At 45.0% G+C, this 12044-nt stretch overlaps 1 protein-coding gene across 1 annotated transcript in view; it reads left to right on the plus strand.

Moving 5' to 3' along the window:
• LOC101980002 overlaps positions 1 to 12044 on the plus strand; it is a 137508-nt gene that overhangs the window by 67797 nt on the left and 57667 nt on the right. The window contains 2 exon segments of the mRNA XM_013353352.1: positions 644 to 789; positions 2897 to 3158. Coding sequence (XP_013208806.1) covers positions 644 to 789; positions 2897 to 3158 — 408 coding nt within the window.

Here is a 12044-nt window from a genome sequence, read left to right on the forward strand (position 1 = left end):
CTACTGACCTCAGAGAAAAAGGAAATTAAAAATAAGACTAAAATCTTGACACTACTCAAAGCCCTATTTCTGCCCCCAAAACTGAGTATTATACACTGTCCTGGCCACCAAAAGGGCCACAGCCCAGAGGCAAAAGGAAATCAATTGGCGGATGCTCCCACCAAGGAGGCTGCCCTAAAAACAATCAGCACCACCTGAGCCTTCCCTCTCACCGATTCAGAAAATACAAGGCCATTCCGATGTCCACTGCCCTATAGTCAAGAGGACACCAACCTCCTAAAGAAAATGGGGGCCACCTATGACCCCAAAGAGCAACATTGGGTCTTCAAGGAAAGATTGTTATGCCAATGAGACATACCTATGAACTGATAAAATACCTGCATAGGTTGACCCATTTAGGACCAAAGAAGATAAAAAACCTTACTGAAACAACGGGAAACTGGCCCCTACCTCCTAAACAGAGATGGGGCCCTACAAAAGGTAACTGATAAATATAAAGCCTATGCTCAAGTAAATGCAAGCAAAACTAAGCTTGGGCCAGAGGTCCAGATATGGGGACATTGTCCTGGTGTACACTGGGAGATTGATTTTACAGAAATTAAGCCTGGTCTCTATGGATATAAATACCTCTTGATGTTCATAGACACATTTTCAGGATGGACAGAAGCCTTCCCTACCAAACATGAAACTGCAAAAATGATGACCAAGAAACTCCTGGAAGAAATCTTTCCCAGGTACGGGATGCTCCAGGTCCTGGGTACTGATAATGGGCCCGCCTTCGTCTCCCAGGTAAGTCAGTTGGTGGCCAAGCTTTTGGGGATTAAATGGAAATTACACTGTGCATATAGACCCCAAAATTCAGGACAGGTAGAATGCATGAATAGGACAATTAAGGAGAATTTATCTAAATTAACGCTTGCAACTGGCTCTAGAGACTGGGTGCTCCTCTTGCCCCTAGCCTTATATAGGACCAGCAACACTCCGGGCCCCCATGGACTGACTCCTTTTGAAATACTGTATGGGGCCCCACCCCCATTCATAAACTTCTTTGACTCAAATATTGCTGATTTTGCTAACAGCCCTTCTCTGGAAGCTCATTTGCAGGCATTGCAGATCGTGCAAAGAGAGGTCTGGAAACCACTCGCTGCAGCCTACCGAGACCAACTGAGCCAGCCTGTGGTACCGCATCCTTTCTAAATAAGAGACACTGTTTGGGTCCGCAGACACCAGACCAAGAACTTGAAACCCCAATGGAAAGGTCCTTACACTGTCCTCCTGACTACCCCAATGGCACTAAAAGTCGACGGCATCGCAGCCTGGATCCACGCCTCCCATGTCAAGGCCACCCACACCACGAGGGAGGCAGAACCAATTGCGACCCCAGCATGAAGAGTCCAGCGCACCCAAAATCCTTTAAAGATAAGACTCACACATGGGGCCCCTTGACCATTATATGGGCCCTGCTGATGCTGAGAATGACAATCCAAGGGAAAAGCCCACACCAGATGTATTCCTTAACCTGGCAAATCCAGTCCCAGAGTGGGGAGATTGTTTGGGAAACTCAGGGACAGGCTGGCACAGAGACAAAAGATATTTGAGTCACAACAAGGATGGTTTAATAAGTCCCCATGGTTTACTACCCTGTTGTCTTCCTTGATGGGTCCTTTAATTATCCTCCTCTTGATACTCCTGTTTGGGCCTTACATCTTAAACCGCTTGGTCCAATTTATAAAAGACAGGCTATCAGTCATCCAGGCCCTAGTCTTAACCCATGAATACCAAAGGTTAAGACAACAGAGAACTGAGATTCCATAATTATCTTGAGTAAAAATTTAACTCAATGATAAAAGAAAATGGGGGAATGAAAGACCCCAGCTTAGCTGCTGTAATGCCATTTTGCAAGGCCTTCACACAAACAAATGTAAGTTCAAGGTAAAGTCAGTACTCCTAGGCCGTCAAACAGGATATCTGTGGTCAGACACCAGGCCTAGGAGGGGAACGAACAGTTCTGGGAAAAACTACATGTACCCTAGATAGGGCCAAGTCTGCTATTATTATCAGACCTTCATGTCTCCGGGAAACTTGTCCCCTAAATGAACCCATTGCCTCATTCTAACTGACCAATGAGATCCCTGTAACCATGCATTGCTTCTGTATGCCTGCTTTTGCCACCCTTTTCCTATAAAAAGACCTTCTCCCAGCCTGCAGGCGCGCAAGTCCTCCGAAAGGACTTTGCCGCCCACAGGTACCTGTGCCCACCCAATAAACCTCTTGCTAATTGCAGCCCGTGGTCTCGACTGTTCCTTGGGTTAGGGGTCTCCTCTTGAGGGAAGGACCACTCTGAGGGTCTGATGGAGGAAGGTCATTGGTTAATTAAATAAAGAAGCTGCTTGCCCTGATAGGTTAAAACATAGGTGGGAGGAGTAAACAGAACAGAATGCTGGGAGGAAGAGGAAGTGAGCTCAGACTGACAGCTCTGCTCTCTGGAGCAGAGACGGCATGCTGCCCGCTCCTGGGCAGACACACGTGATTCAGCTCCGACCCAGGATGGACGTAGGCTAGAATCTTCCCGGTAAGACCAGTGCTACAGTTTATTAGAAATGGGTTGATTGGGATATCAGAATTAGCCAGTAAGGGCTAGAGCTAATGGGCCAAGCAGTGTTTAAAAGAATACAGTGTTCGTGTAATTATTTTGGGGCATAAGCTAACCAAGCGGCTGGGGTGCTGGGGACACAGCTCCGCTGCTCCTATTACTACAAGGGTCTTTCATATATATTTATTTCTAACTATTTTTTTCATCTGTATCCTGTGGCTCCTGAAGCATAAAGTCCTCTCAAAGACATGCCCCCAAACACAAAACACATCTGCGGATCCAGCCAGGCCAACCCACCCTCAGTATCAGAAGGAAAGCCCACAAAGCCGTCCTCCCCCTTTGCATCTGGAGAAAATGTCTGAAGAGCCCGAAATAAACAAGAAATCTGATGGAGAGGGTGCGCCTGTCCATCTGGAAGTTCCTGCAGTGAAAGCCCATGAGAAAGCGTCCATCACTCGAGACCTAACAGGGAACAATGGAGAGCCAGACAAACACAGCTGTGAGTTACAGCACACAGCTAGGGATGTGTTTGAAAATATCCGTCCTGACAAAGAACCACTTCCGGGTAGCTATAGGGAAAGAACTCAGTTCCAGGTAATTATTGGTAACCTCAGCAAATAATCTGCCAAATGTGAGGGTAAAGGTGTGTCTGGAGGGCCTGTCTGAAGCCACGTGGACTTTCCCGACCTTGATAACGGGTACACCGAGCACGTCCTCCGTCTCCACCACGTTCTTGTTCTGAGTATGTGCTTGCCAGCCGTCCTGCGCGTTTGCTGAGTGATTAGAAGCAAACACTGAACACACTTTGCTCACAAACAAGGGGGTGCTTGTGATTCAGGAAGACAAGCCTATAAAGTCCCCGGAAGTGTTAGGACTGAAATGCTTGATACTGGCGTGCTAAAAGCAGGAGCTGGGGATGAAATGTGAGATGGAGCCCAAGCCTAGTAAACCAGAAGGGCCGGGGCTTACATACTTCAAAGAAATGAACCCCTGACTGAAATTAAACAGAACACAGGGTCTGTAGAGATGGCTTGGTGGTCAAGAGCACTAGTTACTCTTTTAGGGGATGCAAATTCGATTCCAGCACCCTCATGGCAGCTTATAACCATCTATAACTCCAGTTCTCAGGGATTTGACCCCTTCTTCTGGCCTGTTTGGGTGTCTGGCATGTATGTGGTGCACAGACACACGTGCAAGCAATAAATATACATAATACCCATAAACAAAACATAATAAATTTTAGTCACAGTGTTTCTGCAACTAAAGACAGTGGTAAGATAATATAATAATTCAGGGATTGCCCAACTGCTGCAGTGGCAAGTGGATCTCTGTGAGTTCAAGGCCAGCTGGGGCTGCAGAATGAGAAATCCTCGCTTAAAGAAGAAAAAGAAAGGAAATTTTCACTTTCAAAAATATGCTGCTAATATTGTTTTCAAAACTTGATCTCACTGATTTTTGCTGGTGAAAAGCTTCTGTATAGATTGGCATGGTGGTCCATGCCTTTTACCTAGCACATGGGAGGCAGAGGCAGACAATCTCTGCAAGTATGATTCCAGCCTGGTCTACATATCTAGTTCTAGGACATCCAGGGCTATAGAGAGAGGCTAAGTAGAGGTGGTTTCTACTGTCTAAATAATAAAAGTTAAAGAGAATATTTTCAGAATGATTTCTCACTAATCGATTCTAATCTTTCTTTACAGTAGCATATGACCTAGAAAGTCAATGTATCCCATGTCACGTGATCTTTTGACTTAAGATATACCTAGAGGTGTTTTACCATACTGTCTAGCTTTTGATAGATGTCCTTGCGTTGGCTTAAGGATAAGTTACTTGGTGGGAACCAAGCAATGAATGAGAAGAAATAACAATGTCTCTAAGTGTGACAAATTCACACCAGCACAGTCTTGAGCTTTGATGTGTGCAAGCTGGACGTTTCTGTTCAGACTGTCGGAAGCAGGAATTCCCACATAAATACTTGGGGAAACTAAGAGCGGGTATATACATGTCCACAGCTTCACCTGAATCAAAAACTGTCCTTGTTAAAGCATCCCGTACATGGTCTTTATTTAGTAAAGCTGGCTTCAGAATGTATGATCTTATATCCATATACAAACACGCATCAGCAGCCAAAAATATATTGGATCCAGATTAAATGCTGAGTTCTGAGATAAAGATTCGTAAAAATCTGGAGATGTGTTGGAAAAAACAAATGTAGACATTTTCCCTCCTAGAAAATATTAAAATATTTTTGTAAATTGGCAGCATCCTCATGCAGCTCCCAGGATTGACCTGATTGGGGCAGGGAGGGGACTGAAGAACAGACGGGTACAGGGAAGCTGGGATCTGCGGATTGGCTCTTTGGTGGAGAGGCCGAAGCACTGGCTGCTTAGTGTGTTTACGATACCCTTGGACAAGGAGGCAGGATTACTGCAGACAGCTGACAGAGAGTCAGGGTTACAGCACACAGGTGGGCCAGGGAGGCAGATTTCGCTAGCTCAAAGAGCAGGCTCTGGAGGGAGCGTCTCCAGGTCGTCTGAGGAGGGCGCTATGGCGACTCACTGTCAACATTCACATTCAGGTTCCTCAGGAAGGTCTGCCATCCTGAGCCTTGCCGGGGAAGCTTTGTCACTTCCGTGGCCTGAGGCATTGGACATGGCATGCCCGTGTCTGCAGTACACTTTCACCTGTGTCGACCACGCAGATTCACTTGGGATTTCATTCTCTCAGGGCTTCCTCCACTCTCACACAATTCGCTTCTCTTTCATCCAGCTGACTGAGTTGTTGGGTCACTTACCCAATGAGCACTGTGGGGCTTCACTGTCTGGTGGTGTTGTGAAGTGCTACACGGTGGCCCTAAGAGCTTAGAACGAACGGTCGCAGCTAAAGTAGGAACGGCGGGTACATCCCACTGGTGAAATATCACAGTTGGTACCTGTCCCGCTTGCGAGACTGATCTTTTCCAGAGTGTGAACCAATCAGCTCGCAGCCTCGCCTACTGCTCAGCGGCAGGACTGGGCTCGTCTATTTCAGTCAGCAGCTTCACGTCTTTTGCTACCCCAGTCTCCAAGTGATTTAAAAAAAGAATGTTGTCACCTTTAAAGGGGGAGAGAATGGCTGTGCAGGGAGGAGACGCTCATTTCTGCTCCTTACACCTATGATGACACATTCTCAGAATCTGAGTGTCCCATGTGCCATCCCGGCAGTAAACCCTGAAGATGGCGTGTTTTCCCGTCATTTACAGTTCTTCCACATCAAACAGGCAGTGAAAATGTTAGATGGAAAAGACTGAGACAGGAATTAAGAGTGCCCATTGTGTGTGGGGGGGTGGGCGGATAGAGTTTATTTAGTGGGTATTGGGAAGGTTATAAGGGCAAGGGGTTATGGGGGGAAGAGAGAAGGAGGGAGAGAGGGACAGAGAAAGAAAAGAAAGAGGAAGGGGAAGAGAGTGGCAGAGGCTGCCTCTTCAGAAGAAAGACAGACAGAAAGAGGAGGAGAGGAGTTAGGCATGGTAGGTTAAGGGGTGAGGGCGTTGAGTTCTCAAGACTGCTTCCTGCTGATTTGTGGACATCAGAGTCTTGGGGGACCTGAGAAAGCTGGGATACCAGTCACAGGTATCTGGTTGCTTCACTCCTGTCCAGGATTTGTGGTATGGAACTTAAAAATCTCTGTTTTGTTTTTTTTTTTTTTTTAGATCAAACAGAAAAAATAAAGCAGAATTTACAAAAAAAATATTCGAGTTTCTAATGCTAAATTAAATGAAGCAGAAGTCTTTTTAAGAGATGCATCTATTTTTACTTTATAAATATTTTGCCTTCGCATACATATGTGCACCACATGTGTGTGTGGTGCCCTCAGAGGACAGAAGAGGATGTTGGATCCCTCGGGACTAGAGTTACAGACTTTGTGAGCTGCCATGTGGGTGGGTGCTGGGAACTGAACCAAAGACAAAAGCAGCAAATGCTCTTAAGCCCTGTGCCATCTCTCCAGCCCTACAAAAATCTTCTTATGCACTAAAATCAGGCAGTGAAAGTAAGAGGCACATGATGAAAACAACAAAAGTTAGTTTTCTTGAGCAGTAACATTTCTCCTTGCTTACGCTTGCCTCAAAGGTTGAAGAAATGAGCGAGAAGCGGCCGAGTCTGGAGTTGGAAGTCTCAGAGACTCTGTGTCTTATGGTCACTGACTGTAGTCACGATGGGTTGATGGTCAGAAGGAAAGGTGGAAGGACCGAGAAGCTGCTTCCTACTGAAGAGAAAGATGAGCTTGCTAAAGTGAGACCAAAGGAATACTTCATAGTTAATCTTCGTTCTTTCCTAAAAATTAACCCTTTTAAAGTTCTACTACTAATGTTCAGGTTCTGCATGGTTCTCAGAAGTACATAAGTAATTTGATACTATTTATCCAGTTAAATTGATAAGCGTTTTTTTAATTAGAAAGGGATGACTACAGTGAATGGTGATCCTTGCACACTGTTGTTTAATGACGAGGCTGGGTAGAATAATTAGGGCAATTGAGTATTACCTGTATCAACATTTTCTTTGATTTCATCCTTTGCAGCTAAAAATCTTCATTTCTAGAGTAGGGTCCTTCTGAGACCGGAAAATATGGCTTGGAAGCACATAAAAACCATGTTTTTGATTTCTTATATACAACTTTATTACATATTATATACATATTTACTACATATTGCATATAACACAAACAGGTGGCTACATAGTCATTATATAATGTGAACACAAGGGACATATGTATTAAAATGTTTGTATAAATATTTTACATATCTGTAAGCATGTACGGGTGCTTTTGCTAGTGTACTTGTCAATGAGGATGCATTTATAGTTTTGTGTTCACAAAATACTGTAGTATGCAACTATTTAAGAAATGAGCTCTGGACCACAGAGATGGCTCAGCAACTAAGAGCACTGGCTACTCTTACAGTGGACCCAGGTTCAATTCCCATCAGTCACACAGCAGTTCACAACTGTCTGTAACTTCAGTTCCAGGGAACACAGCATCCTGGCATTCCCAGGCACCAGGCATGCAAGTGGTGCCCAGACAGACAAGCAGGCAAACACTTACACACTTAAAATAAATGAGTTGTTAGACTGAATGGCTAAGCCTCTGTGTTTACTGGTCTCCTGCCTTGTTGGAAGCGCCATAAGCCACTGAGTTTCCCTTCCTTGCTCATCACATGTTAGGGATCCATCCAGACTCTCATCTGAGTCTGAGTGCTGCTGAGGGATTGCACACGTATCCGTGTGTGTCAGCATGTCACTATACCAGGTAGAAGCTACAATAAACTGTCTAAAGTGTGTTTAGTGTGTTCATTGGGACTAGAAGACATTAATACTTCTTTCTAGGCCTGATGGAACATGGACCTCTATTGTCTCAATAGTTTGGAATCTGTTGTGGATGATAAGCAAGTGGAGGTGGCTCTGTTCCTCACTAACTTTAGGGGGAGCGGGAATGACCCAGGGACTGAGTTCTACCTAATGTACTTGGTGCCCTGATTTGGCTTCCCAGCATAGCAAAGCAAGCAACCATCGAACCCAAAGACCAAAGAACAGCTTCCTTGTGCCATGGGTGCTGCCATTGGCAAATTTGTCGGTGTGTATTTAAGCGAAACAAGGTACAGTCAAAACTCTGGACCCTGTTTCTGAAAGTACCTACAGACGTACTATGATGTGGGAGTGTCATATATCAATCTGTTGGTTTCATTGGTTAATTAATAAAGAAACTGCTTGGCCTGATAGGTTAAAACATAGGTGGGTGGAGAAAACAAAACAAAATGCTGGGAAGAAGGGAAGTGAGGTCAGACGCCATGCCTCTGCTCTCCAGGGTAGATGTGATGAAGCAAGCCACCAGGTCAGACATGCTGAATCTTTCCCATTAAGACTGGTGCTACACAGATTACTAAATATGGGCTAGGCAAGCTGTGAGAGTTAGCCAGTGGGAGGCTGGAGCTGGTGGGCCAGGCAGTGTTTAAATGAATATAATTTGTGTGTTGTTATTTTGGGGTATAAGCTAGCCAGGCGGCCGGGAGCCAGGCTGCAGAAGTGGCCCGCAGCTCCTACCACAGTGCTATCACCCCTTTTTGTTGTTTTGTTTTGCTTTGCTTTGCTTTGTTTTTGAGACAGGGTTTCTCTGTGTTAGCTCTGGCTATCTTAGAGCTCACTCTGTAGATCAGGATGGCCTCAAACTCACAAAGATCTACCTGCTTCTGCCTCCAAATTAAAGGTGTGCACCACCATGCCCAGCTGTAATCCCTTTTAAAGAAAATTTATTTCAGTGTTTATCACTGTGTTATCACAGTGACTGCAGGAAAAATTCATAAAAGTTGAATTTTGTTTTCAGAATTACTTGTAACTTGTTGTTACGGAGTCATTATCTTAGCCACCACTCTTCTCTCTCCCAACTCCATGTGCGCTCCCCTCTCTCTCCCTCTCGCTCTAAAATCATTGAGTCTCTTTAGAGCTGACTATATGTGCATGGGTGCAGCACCGTCTGCTGAAGCATGGAGGGGCAGCCTCTCAGGGGGCCGCACCTCTGAAGAAAGCTAACTGTTCCTCCCTCAGAAGCCATCAACAACCAATAGCTTCTCAGCATGGCATGGGACTCCATGATCTTTCCCCCAAGCCATGCTGGGACTGTGCTTGAGTTGACCTTGTGCAGGTCCCTTGCACAGTTGGCCATGTGAATTCATGTATGGTGTGGCCCTGTCATGTCCAGCAAATACTGTTTCCCTGCAGATGTCCATGTCTTCCGACTCTTACAATCTGTCTGTCCCTGCTTCTGCAATGACCCCTGAGCCTTGGGGACAGGGAGCATGAGGTAGATGTCACATTTAGAGCTGGGCACTCCACAATCTTTCTGCACGATGGTCAGACGTGCATCTCTGACTATCTCCTGCAAAAAGCTGCTCTAACGAGGCTTGAGAAATCAGTGCATAAATAAGAACTCGGGCAGTTTAATGCTATATCATCTTTAGCAAAGTAATACTGCCAGGTTCACCTGATGATGTGACAGGGTAATTTGGGGGAGAGGGGTGTGGAGAGGGCCTTTGAAAATGTCATACAGAAACCAACTACTGTAGAAGCTTCCTAAAATATATGCATATACAGATTAAATGGAGTTACTCTATAATGGGGGACAATGATCCTCACAGACACCATAGGCTATTAGAAAACATCCCAGTGACAGGTAGACTCCCTTCCCAGATATTTCTGGCTAGTGCCTTTGCGCTGTCGCCCTCCAGAACCTGACAGTGAGACTCTGCTGCTAAAGACACCACATACTAAGTGATAAAACCCTGAGAAATCTAGGTGTTGCCCATCTGGAGTATCTATCCTGACAGCTCGCTTGCATACTGCTGGAAGGTTCTGTCTGTGTTACCAGGGGGGAAGAGTAATCAGCAGTCTCGCCCATCTGTGAAAGCTGAAGCTACAGCACCAGCTGGCCTGGAGAGCGGCCATAGTTGCATAAATATTGCTAAAATAACCAGCTGTTTTCTAACGGGATTTAGAGCTCTCTCCCTAAGAAGGAACTCATTCCTGGTACCATTAACTAAGCCAAAAATCCATGACTGGCATTTCCAGTTTTTGAGGAACCTCCACCTCGATTTTTCCAGCATGGCTGTACTAATTTTCTTTCACACCCACAGAATTGGGGGAGGGGTTTTTTCTTTAGTCTTTGGCACTGATTGTTGTTTATTGTTTTGATGATAGCAGCTCTCTCTTGGGTGAGATGAGCCATCAATGTAGTTATGAGTTTCTTTTTTTTTTATGTATGTTGGTGTTCTAGATATGAGTGTAGTATAGCGTGTGTGTGTGTGTGTGTGCGTGTGCGTGCCCTCGGAGACCAGAAGAGTGTGTTAAATGTCCAAGAATAGAATTGCATATGGTTATAACTCACCATGTGGATGCCGGGAGCCAACCTGGGTCCTCTGCAAAGAGTTGCAAGAGCTCTTAACTGCTAAGCCATCCAGTCCGGGAGTTTTATTTTGTTGATGGGTAAGGATGATAAATAAATTTTATATAATTCTTGGCCATTTACTCTTCCTTTTAGAGCTATGTGATCAGTTTGTCCATGTGCTGATTAAACTTGCTAAATTTGACTTATTATTATTGCATGTGTGTGTGTGTGTGTGTGTGTGTGTGTGTGTGTGTGTGTGCTTGCCCTGACATGAGCAGAGGTTAGAGGACAGCCTCCAGAAGTCCTCATTTCCTGGATGTGGCTCCACACTCTGTTAACAGTTTGCGTTGCTCTGCAGACACTTGCAAATCTCAAGCAACCCCAACTGTAAATTCTTGTTACTATTTCATGAGACTGCATCATCAGAGTCTCTTCAGAAATGCCTGTTTTCCTCTGTTGTTCTGGCTGCCTCAGACATGGCAGGCCTCGTGGTCGGGTGTCTGAGTCATTTAACTGCATGCTGTGCAGGAGGAGAGATGAGTTTCCTTCCTCTAAAGGTGGAGACCCAATTGTCACAGCATTGTTTATGGAAGAAACTTCCATTCTCCAATGACTACTTTGGATACCGTTGTCAGCACTCAGGTGGTAGTAGCTAGGATTTATTCTGCGTCCTCCATTCTATTCCGTGGATTTATCTTTCTTTTTCATTGTTGGTCTGGTGTTTTTCCTGCTGCTGCGGCCCCATGGTGTGTTAGTAAAGTATTGTGATACTTTCAGCATCACCCTTTCTGCTCAGAGTTTTACTCTTCCAGGGTGTTTCCTGAGTCATCGTCATTTTAAACTTTTCTCTATTTCTGTGAAGAGAGTCTTAAAAATTGTATTGAGACTGCATCAAATCTATATGTCCATAGTTCCTGTAATACAGCCCTTTCCACAATATTATTACTGTCTGCCAGAAACACAGAGGGTCTCTCTGCATGGAAACAATATGTCTTCCCAATGAGAAATCACTCTACAACCTAAAGATCAATAAAGGAAAAACTCTAAAAATCGTGTGCTGCTAGATCTGCACAGTGCCCAGAAAGCACCAGCCCACACAGAACCCCACTGGAGCCAGGCAGTGGTGGCACACGGCTTTAATCCCAGCACTTGGGAGGCAGAGACAAGCGTATTTCTATGGGTTCAAGGTCAGCCTGTCTACAAAGTGAGTTCTAGAACAGACAGGGCTACACAGAAAGACTCTGTCTTGGAAAAACAAAACAAAACAACAAAAAACAAACAACAACAACAACAAAAAACATTGATGACTTCTGTGGTTTCGTGACCCCAAGTTACACTTTGAGTAATGAAACATGTTCTATAGAGACAGAAATTTCAAGGTTTGATTATTTGGAAAAGTGGGAAGATTTACAATGTAAAAAATATTGCCATAGTCATCCCAAGACAGACCAGGGCTGTTTTTCCTGCCCAGCTGTTAACCAGGGTCCTCCCTCACATCCAGATGTTAACCAGGGTCCTCCCTCACATCCAGATGTTAACC

The sequence above is a fragment of the Microtus ochrogaster genome, unplaced genomic scaffold, assembly GCF_000317375.1.
Source record: "Microtus ochrogaster isolate Prairie Vole_2 unplaced genomic scaffold, MicOch1.0 UNK6, whole genome shotgun sequence".
Classification (NCBI taxonomy): Eukaryota; Metazoa; Chordata; class Mammalia; order Rodentia; family Cricetidae; genus Microtus; species Microtus ochrogaster.